Genomic DNA, 14949 nt, shown 5'->3' with positions numbered 1-14949 from the left:
AGGCTAAAACCTGTGTCTTATAATGTATTTGGCATTCTAAAATCCAATGAAATCCAAACAGTATTCATAGCATGCAATACCTTTTTGTAGAAAAACTCCTGTTCCATCTAAAGATACATAAAGTATCTATGGTTTCCAGATAAAATTGAATAACAATACTTGAAAGTAATGAAATTAAGGCAAGTAATTTAAAATAGTTTTATTACCCGTTGCATTTGGTGTATATTAAATGGTTGTGCAATTAAGTAAAATACAAAAAAAAGAGAGTAGACACAACACTGACATAATCCAATTTATTTAAATTATACTTGTAAAAAGTTTATATAAAACCACTGACATTTTCAGTTTTGTTTCTTACAAAACAGTCCATCTCCATTCACCACAATTAGCACTTTAGTAAATGTTTAATAGTTAAGGCAGACAAACAAACTGATGAAATTTACTAGCATTTGTTCTTCTAGTAATATGTTTCCTGTTCCACCCAACCTAGAACAAAAGAACAAAAATCAGCGTGAAGTACATGGCAAACTGAAGTAATCCACAATAATTATGCAACTTCATCTCAGTTTTGAAAACTTATCATTGTTCCCAGCATTATTTTCCCTTCCTCCCCTAAAGGAACAGTTTAAGGTCCTACAGTCACAAGTACAACTCAAGTAGCACCCCAACCCTCAATGGCTGCTTTTCACACCTAAACCAAGGCAGTAATAATTTAAGTACAGTGTAATTTCACAGCAGAGCATATCATACCCTCGCCCAATATCACATTTGTGTTTATAAGCATGCTTTAACAGACGAGAGTTGGAACCCTAGCTCATGTGATTTTCTCTTGCATCTGTTAACACTAGCAGACCAGGGAAGCTAACTAATAACTGGCTCAGATCAATATCAGAACAGGTACATTAGGTAAACATGTCCCAAACCACAATGGGGGTAGCAGGAATATAAATCCACAAAATCCTCAACTATTTCAAATGTCAAGAATTGAGATAAGCAACATGATGCAGTCTGGACTACCAGGGTAAATACAGAAATAAATCACAGCAAAGTCTGTCAGGAACATTAGGCTTTGAAGTTAAAGACTGCACGTGAACCTTAAATGATTATTTACAAATTTACACTAAACATTATTAAGACACACTGTCACAAACAGTTTTAGATTACCTCCAGGGTTCCGACGGATGATGAATCTTCGCATTTCATCATAAAGAAATATGATAAGACTGTATGGAAAGGCACAGAACCACCAGTTTGGTCTAAAAGGAAGTAAATTAAGGATTAACAAGAAGAATGTTAACCAAGAGAAAGTTCCAGTAAGAAAATCTGAACACAAAAAGGTGCTTGAAACTTGGAACTAAAAGCAATCACTATTGCAGGAAACAAAAAACAAAATGAGGATTCTTACTTGAGTGGGTACATCCTGAGCGCAACATCAGTGCCAGGGCAGTATGAAAGGAAAGCAGCAAGTGCTGTCTCCTCAAACAAACCAAAGATGAGAATTTTGTTCCTGTGAAAAAGAATATGTCGTTGAGGCAGTGCAACAGAAAAACAGTAGTCACTCAAAATACCTCTACAATTTGCACTCCTGGCACAACTACTCATATGGGGGCAGTTTTGCGGGTGCTGGCAACTCGAGAGCAGCAAGCTGAATGACTCATCATCCACTTGAGTTTAGGCACCATTAGGTTATCAGGTCAGTGGCACCATACATGACATTATTCTATAGTACTTCCTCTTCAACACTTCAACTGCAGAAAATTTGGAAGATTTCAATTCTTCCCAAGTCCAGCTGAAGGTGGCATTTAAAATATAGCAATACAGGTCAAAAATTTGGTTGAGATCCAATATTGATATGGGTTGTTTTACAATAAAGTATTGCTGCACAACACATTCACCTGAAAAATAACTAGATTACTGTATCATATGTAACTACTCTAATCCAAATTTAACCCAGTAACAATTGCACTTACATACTATTAGAATAAAATAGAAAGAGAAGCTTTAATTTTGCAATTCTTTAGTCAGAGAGCCAACTATGATTACTACATATTATGCTATTGACAGTCAACCCCTCTCCTGAAGATTGTTTTGAAATATTTACTTCATTCCCTGCTGGAAGATGGAGTTCCTTCTGGTCTTACAGATTATTAAGTCAGCCCACTGTACAATCACAATGCTGACAAAAAATGAAGTGTGGCACGTGAACTCCACAATTTTCCGCTGTTGGTAAGTCTGAAAAAGAGTAGAAATATTGTAGAAGGAGTTAAGTTATAAATATGCTCAGAGTTTTTCAGAAAGCTCAAACTTGATGTATAAAAGTAGTGTAATAAGATTGTAAGGTGTCCTTTTTATTTCAATGGAAGCATATTGTAGAATGAACTCCAACGCAGTGACAGAAGTTTTCATTAATCAGTGAGTGTAATACCCCAGCTCTGACAAGTGAAGGCAGATGATAGACTCCACCCATGTCTCCATAATCTTGCTTCTCTTCTGAAGCAAACTGTAGCTCTTCCTTTTATCTCCATTCATAAACCTCTAAATTTATAGGAAGACCTTGATAATTCAATGTCAAATGGATCCTCCAACAAGCAGCTAGTCATTCACGATCCATTATTACGTATAAGACACTTATTAGGCTTCTGCTGAAGTGCTGCACACTATTCTGGGTGCCACATTATAGGAATGCATTGGAAGGGGTGCTGAAGTGATTTATTAGAATGGTTTGAGGGATGAAAAACTTCAGTTATAAGGACAGATCAAAGAAATTGGGACTGTTCTAATTTGAAAGAAAGTGGTTAAGTAGAAATCTGACAGAGGTCTTCAAAATCATGGCCAGCTGGCTGCAGTAGATGGGGAGAAACTACTCACTTGTAAAAGGAATAAAGTGGCAGCACATTTAAAGTGATTTGCAATGGTTAGGGTTAGAAGCAAGGGCGATTGGGAAAAAAATCTCTTCATTCAGCCAGTAGTTATGGTATTGAATACACTACCTGGAAATGTGATGCAGTCAGGTTCCATTGAGGCAGAGGGCATTAGATGATTATCAGAAATGTAATAATAGTCAATAGTATGGGGCAAGTATGAGATTGGCATTAAGCATTGATGCTGCCATTTGAAGAGCCAGCGTGCACACAATGGGTAAAATAGACTTCTTCCATGTCGTAAGACTTGTGATTCTACGAAGTGTTTACTGAACAACTCCTCCATCTTAGAAAGAGGAATCAAAAATGAAATTATCAGCAATCCCAACCCCATTGCCTTTTGGAGAATTAAGTTTTATTAGCAGGATTACACAAATACAAACGTAAAACCAGACCCTGTGTGAGTCTCTGCTTAGACTGATTCAAAGAGTTTAATTTTGTAGATTAGGTCCAAAGCCCATAAAAGATTATATATGATACGTCGAGCTCCAACATAAAGTAGGATGATTGTTTCTATTAATAAAGTTGCTCTAGAAAATGCTTGAAGCTGCCTGCCAGTTAAGTGTGAATTCTGACAATGGGCTCAGCTACTCTAATCATTAGTTACCAGAGGGATTGTGCATCCCCAAAGTCTAAACTAACTACATTACTGGGGACTAGGCTTTGGTTATCACAAAGACATAGCAGTGAGGAGATTTGTACATACCCACTGTTGACCATAACTGTCTTCTATATCACTGATCCACCGGTTATCCCATCTCACACGCGTTCCTATTAGATCAACTGGTAGAAATCCATTCTCAGCCAGGATCACAAAATATGTGAAAAAACCACCCAATGCCTGGAGCATTCCTGGGGGAACAATTACACTACTGTTTTAATTCTTGCCTTTACATTTGCTCATAAAAAACCTACTAGATAGCACAGATGAAGGAAATTTTGAAAGTCTGACAAGAAACATTAAATACAGTTTTGTAGGCAGTGAAAACACTGTACAGAATGAAGAAAAATAAAGATTTGTGTAATTATACAAAACAGTCAACTGAGGTACACACAGTCTCAAGCTAAGAGGCAGAGATTGTTGCATAAAAACGAGATATAAAAAGTAGCAAAGCAAGGTTAACAATTGAAAAAAATATGGAACAAACTTAGACAGACAAAGACTAAATCTGTCAATGACGACAGAAAATATTCATTTATAAAAGACAAGTGGGAAGTGATGCTATAATTGACATTAGGAAAAAGGCAGCTTGTTAATCAGTATTTTATCTTCATAGTAGAAGAGACAAAATCCCTGCAGTGAAAATAAAAACAAATCAATGGAAGAAATTGAATTAGAATCGTTCCAATGAGTAAGTTGATCAGTCCCTGTAGATTTGTGATAAGCAAGTAAATTTGAATAATCTAGCTGCTTTTTTTAAAATTGAAGATCATCATGTTATAGGGGAATACTAACAGTATATTAAATCCATACATATATACCATAGTGACAGCATGTGATAGTTCCATACAAGATTTGAGCACAAAAAAGCAGACAAATGGAGACAATCAGGCAGCATGAGCTGAAAATTGATTGAAAGGTAATAAACAGGAAAGAGTTAGGATTAAGGGCACGTGCCTAGGTTATCAGGACGTGACCAATATTCCCAAAGGGTTCACACTGGGACCTCAGATTTTCACATTCTGAAGACACACCTACACAGTTACACTGGCATGAATAGGACCGGTTTAGAGAGATATAGGCCAAATGCAGGCAGCTGAGACTAGTTTAATTTGGGAAACTTGGTTGGCATGAACGAGTTGGACTGAAGGGTCTGTTTCTGTGCTATATGATTCTATGAATTGAGTTTGGCACATCTCACTTGAGCAATATTTGACAGAAGGCATTTCAGGGACTTGGAAGACTTCCAATTTCACTCCTTGTATCAGTTCCATTTTAGAGAAATGGGCTTTTTTTGTTTTAAAACAGTTAACACAGTAAATATAACTGTTTAGCTAGAACTACCGGAAAGATTATGGAACTCCCTACAATGAGCCAGTTAGTACCCATCAAATGCTAACATAAAACTTTCTGGTGAAGCAATATTCAAATATAAAGCAATGACTCAAAACCAATTAAATTCATGTCAATCATACTTGGGGAAATTATTTGACATGAACAGAGTGCTAGTGAATAGAAAATGTTGGCTAAGCAACACAATTTTGCATAAATAAGTCAAAAAAAGCAAATTGAAAGAGTGATTCTAGTCTAATCTTAAATCACTTACTCCAATCATTTTGCTGTTTAGTTTCAGGTGCCATTTTACTGACGTTGCAATGTATTGCTCCCATTCCACCCGAGTGTGCTGGCCCTCAGTAGGTTGAGAATAAGGAGATGCATTTAAATGCAACTACAACTTGCATTCATGGCATATTGCACACCACCCTAGTACGTTGTCAAAACAGCCACTTGATATTCTGCAAAAGCAGCATATTTCAATGCAGGAGCTCAATCCAGTCTTCATGTGACAGTCATTCATAGGCTCACTGAGCAACAGTCCAAGAATAAACACTTTGGCTTAAACCCCAAAGCCTGGGGACATTTAAGCCAAATAAAGCACTACTGTAGACCAGTTTGGATTCATCCCAGACTGTAGTGGGAAACAGTCATTCATCTAGGCATTTTTGCACTGAATGGAGCTTTGAATTTTACTACTACTTTCAACATGGAAAGTTCAAAATTCAAAAGTTTAAATCCTGTGAACAGTACTTGCATACTTTTCAAAAATGGTGGAAATAGAAAAATTAGAATAGTCAAACAAAAACTATCACACACCAATCTGTCCATACGCCATACTAATCAATCGCTCATTCACCAGTTTGTCAGTCTTGGGATTGCGTGGTTGTCTCTTCATTATGTCACTTTCAGCCTGTTCATAAGCAAGTGAGATGGCAGGAACCTGCAACCGACAGCACAGAAATAGTTAATGGGTCATCCACCTGTTACTGGGTAACATGTAGGATAAATAGCCTGAGGTGAGGACATCCATTGGGTGAAGCAGCAAGTACCAGTACATTATGGAAGCTTAAATATTCACCTCCATAAAGTAAATACAAGGGGGACTGAATAAAACTCACCATGTCAGTGCCCAGGTCGATGCAGAGGATTGTAACAGTTCCGAGTGGTAGTGGGACATTTGCAATAATGAAAACCAGAAACGGTGTGATTTCAGGGATATTGCTGGTTAACGTGTAAGCAATGGATTTTTTTAGATTATCAAAAATCAGGCGACCTGCAAAGAGATCAGATCACAATTTTTAGAAACAATTAAATAAAACACCACTGCACAAACTGAGCTCCATACCTTGCATTCTTGCAAAATAACAAAAATGAGACATGAGACATCTCAGCAAGATGGGATATTAATTCTTATTCTTAATTAAAAGGCATGGGTATTATTCAGCTCAAGGTGCAACTGTGACAGAATGTTCTAAAACTTAAATATTTAAGAAATATGCCTAGAACATCCATTGTCCTATTAAAACAAAGGTCTCATTTCTTTCTCTTCCAACCCTCTATTCTTATCCTTAACTCATGATATATTATGCTGGAAACTATTCAAAATGTCAGGCTGGACAGCAGAATGTCAAGAGGTTACTGAAGCATCACAGCTGAATCAATGTTATCCTGGTTAAATCACTACATACATGCTTTTTCAGGATTACTGGATATAGAGGAGCTGCAACCTGCTAACTGAACCTGAAGCGTGAAATATTTTCAATAGCCAACTGCAGCTTGAGTTCTGATGGGGTAACTTAAACTTTCCATTCAACAGTTTTCTATTCAAGTAGGACAAATAGCAGCACGTGGTAATAGGTATCGGTGCAAATCTGTACAGAAAATTGAAATTGCTGTAACTAAATAGTCCTTTTGAAATACTGACTGATATGCTCTATAATTCTAGCACTTTCCATTTTGGTTAGAAATTTAGATAGCCCAAAGACAGATGTTTCTATCAATTCAAAACATTACGCTCACCTTCTTCTACACCAGTGACAATCGAAGCAAAGTTATCATCTAGCAGAATCATGTCAGCAGCTTGTTTGGACACATCAGAACCAGCAATACCCATTGCAACACCAATGTCAGCCTTCTTCAGGGCAGGAGAGTCATTCACTCCATCACCTGTCACAGCTACAATGGCACCCTGCAAGATATTAAATCAAAACATTATCAAACCATCAGCTTTGGCTCAATTCAGTTCCCTTGAGCTGCAAGGTTTTAAGTTCAAGTCCCACACCAAGACAGGATTGGAACTAAAAAACCAAGGAAGCTCTTCGCTACAATACTGAGCGGGTGCTGTGCTGTCATAGGTATCTTTCTTTGGGCAAGGTGCTAAACTAAGGTCCTGCTTATTCTCAAGTACATGTACAAGATCCCATGGCACGATTCTGAAGAACCATCCAGGCCAATGTTTCTCCCAATGAACTGTACAGGAACAAAGCATCTAGTCACCAATATGCCATTTGTACTGCATGACATTTCCTGCATCATCATAATGAATGACTACAGTTCAAAAGTACTTAATTCACTTGATAAATTCTGTAGTGAAAGGTCCTATATAAACTAAAGGTCTTGTCTGATGCATTGTTATTTGTAAGCAACTCATGGAGGCTGCTGTGGATCCCCCAGTTACAGTTTTGCCCTCTTGTCAATTTTGTGGCTCGTCTCCATAGACAGAATCTACGATTACAGACAACACGGCATGGAGCTGGAGGAATACAGCAGGCCAGGCAGCATCAGAGGAGTAGAAAAGTTGATGTTTTGGGTTGGGACCCTTCTTCAGAAATGTTGCTGTCTGGCCTGCTCTGTGTTCCTCCAGCTCCATACTGTGTTGTCTCTGACTCTAGCATGTGTAGTTCTTGCTATCCCCTATGATTAGAGAAGCAGTCCTTGTGGGAGAGAACCTATAATTGGAGGAGGTGAATAAAGGTAATGGGAGAGAAAGGAGACGGAGGTCAAGGTCATAGCCAATCCAGTGGAAGTGACGTTAATTCTGACTGTATCACTAAGACAGACGCAATGCTACGGAGGTAGCAGAGAAAAGTAGTAGAAGAGGAGAGGGAGAATTGAAGAGGCAAGACAAATGACAGAAGGGGTGTGGTCAACAGGTCACACTGCTCACTTTAACATTTGTAGCTTGTGTTATTTATTAATGAGTACAATTTTCATCAACTCCTTTTAAAAGGAAATCTTTGTTCTTCTGAAACCCTCTTCCTGAGCTAGGTTTTCAATGTCGTGAATGACTGCTGGAAAATAACTGAACAAAAATGAAATAAAAATTCCCTCAAATATCTTGCTTCCTCTTTTTAAAATTGTCCAATAAGCTGTAATTCCAGAGCTGACTGACATCTGGGATAGAGGGAGAAAAATATTGTGCATATCCTTTTTTAGATGTTTTTGCCTGAAAAATATCTGTATACATGTTTCAATTGGCCATGGTTGATTCCACTTTTAAAATTCTTTTAATGGGCTGAAAAGACCCAGTTGTTCCAGAACAGCCCAATCTTCCAGGCCCAAGGCTTGCTTTATCATCAGCCACTGGAGGACGATAACACTGAGGATTTTGCAGGCGCGGGATGAATGAAGCTAAATTCTTTCATGGTTGTTAGATCCTTGGCTGTGTGCCGACCAAAGTTTCTCATTTCTTTAATATCCTTTAATGGAACTGTACAGCAAGTTTGCAAACCCCTAGTTGATGAACAATTCAGAGTCTAACTTAAATTTGAAGATCGGACTCTGAAAACCAAAATGTATCTCCCAAAAAAAACAAAATGTAGCAGTCAAGAAAATCTCAAAAACCCTGGTAGAAAATTACTTTGCTGTGCAGCACAGATCAAACAATTGGATAATTTTCAGGGAAAGAGAATTTTTGATGTATTTTGTCACATTTTGTGGAGCAACACTAGATAAAGGGGGCATTTGGTTCACATGCAGTGCTGGACAAGGTTAGGTGAAGGATGAGTACTTGTTTTTTTAAACAAAAACAACAAGCAAATGTGTGTAATAAAACCTACATAGATAATTAATTTAAATAATAACTCAAGTTTTAATCTTAGAAGCTGCTGACTGAGCACAATGCAGCTTATACGAGCCATTCTTAGGCCTTTACAGGACTCACTCTTCAGTAAACATTGAGAATCCCATTGATATAATATAAAATGATCCAGATTGGAAAATGCCTCAAAATGGGAGGCTCATTTACGCCACAGGCAGAAGCTCTGTCGTGATCAAGCACAAGATCTGGGATTCAACACTTAAAATTTAGATTTATTTGCCGAGTAAGTTGTGCACTGTGCAAAAACGTGCTCAAAATGCAAGCATAATTTAAATGCAAACCGCTTATTCAGACTCCTTAATTGCAACATAGTATCTCATACAGGGTATTTGAAGAATGGGAAGGCATCTGCATCATGTTTACAAGTGTAACTGTTTCCTACCTGTCGCTGACAGCCTTCCACGATAATCAGTTTCTGCTGGGGAGAGGTTCGAGCAAAGACAATCTCTGTGTGATGATGCAAGATTTCATCCAACTGTTCTGAGGTTAAATCTTTCAGTTCTGAACCATGAACAACACAAGCTTTGGCATCCCTGTAACACAAAGTGCAAGGTGAGCCTCAGAAAGACTGCAATACTTACAGAAATAATTAGTGATTATCATTCATATTTGAATATACTTCGCAATTACTGGGCCGCTGAACCATTGAAAGAGTCACAGATGAGACTGATCTTTAACTCACTCAACGTTCTCTCAGAAGAGGATTACAGAACAGCAATTGCAAGCATTCCTGCTCAATTTTTTAAAATCCAGCTGGAGAAAGGACCCAGCCTTTTCTTTAGTGCCACTATCCAGAAGTCAGCTAACTCACAGCAGGTGTCAGGAATCAAAATTTATAATCTGTCAGGACCAGTTACTGCACCTTTATTTGGTAAGTCATTGGAGGAGTGATAATGACTTGAATGAAAAACGCTGGGAATGATCTCCATCAGTGGCTCTCATTAAAAAGAACCTCAATAATCTAGGTCCCAAATCCATCTAGTTCTCAGTTAATTTCAGTAAAGGTGAGAGCGAAGTATTACGAACTGCCACAGAAACAGAAGCACAAAAGGGGATTCCACATTCTGCTTACCTGGGATTAACCTGACTACTGGGAATGTTCAGTCTAGCAGCAATGTCTTCAACGGTCTCATTTCCTTCAGAGATGATACCCACACCTTTAGCAATAGCCTTAGCTGTGATTGGATGATCCCCAGTTACCATGATAACCTATAAATTACAAATATGACCAGAAAAGAAAATCTCAGAAAACCCTGCCCCACATTCTTGCTTAGAGATAATTATACCAATTTACAGAAATATCAAGACATTTTGATATGGTGCCAGGCTACTGGCAGACTACTTTAAAAGATAAGTTGTGGGGGACTGAAGGACTTAACGAAACAATTGTATTCTTGTAAGTGGTTATCAATGGTGGTGGCTCTGTGCAGAGTAGTCACCAATAGTATCCTGCAGTCTTTGGAATTTGAACTCATTCTTCAATCTTTGCTCGTAATAATTTGGATAGTAATATGGAACTGCTACTAGCTCAATGATCTGAAGAAATAATTCAAATTAGATTTCAGTATTGTTGAAAATGAGCACCTGTCTGATATGTTATAGAGTCAGAATCCTACAGCATGGAAACAAACCCTTTAGTTCATGCCAAACAATCCTAAACTAAACTAGCTCGACCTGCCTGTCTGCTCCGAACATTTCTTATTCATATATCCACACAAATATCCAAATGTCTTTTAAATGTTGTAATTGTACCACATTCACCACTTCCTGATGAAGTTCATTCTACACATGAACCACGCGGTGCAAAAAAATTTGCGTATGTCTTTTTAAAAATTTCTCTCCTTTCAACTTAAAAATGGGTCCTAGTCTTGAAATTCCCCATCTTATGGGAAAAACAACTACCATTAATTCTATCTACACCTCATTATTTTATAAATTTCTATCAGGTCACCTCTCAACCTCCTACACTCCAGTGAAAAGAGTGTCCCAGCCTATCCATATAACTCAAACCTTCCATACCTGGCCACATCCTGGTAAATCTCTCCTGTTCTTCAGCTTGGTCATATATCCTTCTTATAATTGGACAACCAGAACTGGGTACAACATTCCAGGTGAGGCCTCACCAACGTCCTGTACAACCTCAACATAACTTCCCAACTGTTAAACTAAAAGGATTAGCAATGAAGGCAAATGTGCCAAACACCTTTACAACTATCTTGTCTACGTGTGACGCAAACTTTCAAGAATTATGTACCTGCACCTCTAGGTCCCTCTGTTCGACAACACTACCCATGTTGTTTAATATAGCTAAATGTAATAACATTATGCCTGCTGGGTGGGGTAATGTCAACCATGGATATAACTGCTGGGTTCAGAACTAAAGTTTACAGACAAACATGAATCTGAATGTTATAGAACATTATTGGCTCAACGTACATTACCAAAACAGAGTCTGTGGTAAATGGACTATCAGGTGAGCCAAGATAAAGCAAAAAGCCTCATTTTCCTTTCTTTGGCCTTTTATACAATACTGTTTATCTATCTGGCTTTTCACACGAGCGGTCAAAGTATTACACCCCTGAAATTTTTGTGATTGGAGTTGGGTTTACCTTGTTAAAACATGTTTAAATGTTAGGGAAATATAAAGATTGTTAAATGAACAAAAGTTCAGCCCAGGCCAAGGAATGTCATTCTTAATTTAAGTAAATACAGGAAAACAGGGGACACGTAAAGATTATGCAAACATCGAAACAGATTAACGGCAGTTTTTCATTTTTTGACCTCAGGAACAAGTTACCAGCTTGTGCAGTAAATGCAAATATTCAAAAGGGAGTGAAACTGTGGCGATCATCACAAAAAATCTGAGATACTGGCCAATGGGATACACAGAATTTCAGTCAGATTAATTTCTCAAGATTTTTTTTTAAACCTCTGCATTGGGTCAGAGGTCTTAAAAATTCATTTGCATTTTATGAAGTTTTATAAAATTACTTTAAATTAGTTTCAACCACCTTGCATCTCAGATCATTCATCTTTACCTTGATCCCAGCACTTCTGCATTTACCAACAGCATCTGGTACAGCAGCACGAGGAGGATCAATCATCGACATGAGTCCAACGAAGCAGAGGTCAGTCAGAGGGAAATTGGGCTCATCTGCATCAAATGCATATCCTTCTGTATATGTTTCATCAGGCAGTGCTAAATGGCAGAACCCTAGAAGAGTGTTGGAAGGTTCAGCAGGGAAAATTGCACTTGATTATTTGTATAAGCTAATATCTACAAGTACAACTTAACTTGTACTTCGCTAAAGACAATCTTATTTAGAAGAACTGGTAGAGAGCATCAAAAGTGTGCTGAGAGATGGTTTGCAATCCATTTTAGATAGAACTAAAGTTTCTCCTATTGGCAGTTAGGTCCTTTATACTTTCAATTTCGGTATTCTTGTGTTAATCTACAGTGAGTAGAAGATCCCAGTGCATAACTGCTGACAATTTGTGATATTTCAAAAATCCATAAAAATGCACAATATTCACCGACGTCTAAAAAAAATCGAATACATGTTTTGAGTTAGAAGATTTTATCTTTTAAAAAACAGAGGTTTTGAAATGGCATCAATTTTCTGCAAATTGTGGCTGATTTTTGAAGTCAACTGTGACAAACCCAATCTTATCACTGACCAGTTAACAGCACAGACTAGGAATTAAATCTGCAACTGTGTTGGTGTAGTTTGTTACAAAATGCCTTAACCAAGTAAACATTAAAGACAGCCAGTTACCGTTTCAAGAACATTAATTATTCTGCTTTATATTCAGCATACGGCTGCAGTTTAGCGTTTAAATGCTCACTGTATTTGTGCCATTAATCCCAGCATTTCTAAACCCTCCCAGACCCAAGCCTTGTTCCATACCCAGCACACGTTCTCCCAAGCCACCAAGTTCCAAGTAAGCATTCTGAAATGCCTCTTTCATTTCCTCATTCAATGGCTGTTCTTCACCATTTAGAAGGATGGTGGAGCAACGGTCCAGTATGCGTTCGGGTGCTCCCTTCATCACCAATAGGTAGCAGCTTTCACTGGATTTTTCGTTTTTATGGATAGATAGCTGAAGGAAAAGTTACTGAAACTTAGGAAGAGTCAAGAACATTTCTAAAATGCATTGTTAAAATCACATTAAGGAAAATCACAAGAACCAGATTATGAGATGTATGTAATCATATCATACAATTAAATGCTTAAGATTTTGGAACAGGAAGACAGACCAAAGAATAAATTAAAATGGAATGTGGCTCTTCCCCCTTTATTCATATACACAACTGACAACTAGCCTCAAGCCAATTATGGAAACATTATAATATTATTGGGTTTAAAAGAAAACTGATCATATTTTTTACTCACTGTGTCATCTCAATTATTTATATAAAAAGAACAGGATAGCCCAGCAACATATAAAAGTTGCCTTTACTTGAATTCTGATACTTTATTTGCACTGGAGGTAACTCTGGGTAGGATAAGCTGTCATCCACCACCATACACTATTTGGTACTGCTGGAACGATGATCTTTAGTATTCATTCTTGTTACCTCAAATATCAGCAACTACTACAAACTTTGATTGGCTCCCCTCCAATTAGAATTTGTCTGGTTTCTGGGCCTCCCCAAAGCTGGTTCTCAAACCTGCCGAATTTTCTTGTTACCTGATATTTATTGGTGGAGTTGAATGGAATTTCCACAATCTTCGGATTTTGGTCTCTCATTTGTTGAACCGATCCACAGCACAGTTCGATACACTTCAGAAGAGCAGATTCAGAAGCATCTCCAGCAACACTTCGCTACATGAAAATAGAAACAATTATTACAGCTGATTTAACACCACAGACCCAATACCTGCACTCAAGAGGCAAAAACAAAACCACCAATGCAGCACTCAAAAGCTTTCTTTCAAGCCATTCTCATCATTCAAACTGAAGGGTGGCTGCACATTAAAATGATTTTGCAGGAGTTCTGACAATTTGACTATCAACCTCCACAAATTTATTACCCAATTACATAAAAGGCAAACATGTGCAACATTACACCACGAACAAACAATCTAGTATAAAATGTAAAGCCTAATATGGCTTTATACCCTTAATTTTCAAAGTGGTGTTTATGCTGCAAAAACTGATTCTTATTGCAATAGTGCAGCACTGACTGACAGTCTGCAAGTCTGCTGTTGAGAATGAACAGTTTAAAAGAGACTAGTCTACAGGTGCTACCAAACAATACTGCAAATGCAGCTTAAAAGTCCGAATGAAATAAGACGAATGCGTTTGGTACGATGTTCTGAAAGCTTTTTGTTTTAAAGATGCATCAAATACTAACGTTAATGGTCAGAACAGTTTAAAAGTAACCAAGTAAACTAAGATCCTCTTTGAAATATGTACCATTATTTATGCTAGATATTTAACCATCACCTTTACTTGAAATTTTAAGCTGAGCTTTGCTGCAACCATGGTATTTCCACTGTTGAGGGCACACTGTAAAACTATTGGAATTCATGTCTCAATTAAATTCACCTTCAAGATTGGTACATTTTCTTGTCCTGCATGGAAAACAGCACGGTTGCACAAAGCAGCAACACGGGACAGTGCAGACCAAGTGGGTGAAGACTTATCAAAAGCAGCACCTATAAAAAGACAGGCATAGGTAGTTATGTCTTGGTGATTCCAGACTTTGACTTACAATTTCAAATTAAAAAAGGTTTGTGTCACTTTAGCTTATGCAACTTTTAAACTTTAAAGTACATGTGCTTTGCTTTGATGTGAGTCTTTTAAGGAACAAGCCAAAATGAGGTAGTCACTAGGGTGGTTTGTGCAGTTAGTTCACATGCTTATCCAGTTGGTGGAGAAAAGCCTGAACAAAGAAGGGTATTGAACTCAGCTTTACTGAATGC

The 14949-nt window shown here is 37.7% G+C and overlaps 1 protein-coding gene across 1 annotated transcript in view; it reads right to left on the bottom strand.

Annotated features, from left to right (window-relative positions):
* Nucleotides 1-279: 279 nt before the first annotated feature.
* The window catches only part of LOC125457294 (sodium/potassium-transporting ATPase subunit alpha), a 44268-nt gene continuing 29598 nt past the window's right edge, over nt 280-14949 (bottom strand). The window contains exons 10-23 of the mRNA XM_048541316.1: nt 14573-14682; nt 13712-13846; nt 12928-13120; nt 12058-12233; nt 10092-10228; nt 9402-9552; nt 6940-7108; nt 6039-6193; nt 5737-5860; nt 3628-3773; nt 2102-2232; nt 1406-1507; nt 1165-1256; nt 280-486 (exon numbers count right to left, since the gene is read on the bottom strand). Coding sequence (XP_048397273.1) covers nt 458-486; nt 1165-1256; nt 1406-1507; nt 2102-2232; nt 3628-3773; nt 5737-5860; nt 6039-6193; nt 6940-7108; nt 9402-9552; nt 10092-10228; nt 12058-12233; nt 12928-13120; nt 13712-13846; nt 14573-14682 — 1850 coding nt within the window. The 3' untranslated portion in view covers nt 280-457. The remainder of the gene's footprint in view (nt 487-1164; nt 1257-1405; nt 1508-2101; nt 2233-3627; nt 3774-5736; nt 5861-6038; nt 6194-6939; nt 7109-9401; nt 9553-10091; nt 10229-12057; nt 12234-12927; nt 13121-13711; nt 13847-14572; nt 14683-14949) is intronic.

Source organism: Stegostoma tigrinum, chromosome 12, assembly GCF_030684315.1.
Source record: "Stegostoma tigrinum isolate sSteTig4 chromosome 12, sSteTig4.hap1, whole genome shotgun sequence".
Classification (NCBI taxonomy): Eukaryota; Metazoa; Chordata; class Chondrichthyes; order Orectolobiformes; family Stegostomatidae; genus Stegostoma; species Stegostoma tigrinum.
Note: the sequence above shows the minus strand (reverse complement) of the source record. Positions and strands in the feature narration are given on the sequence as shown.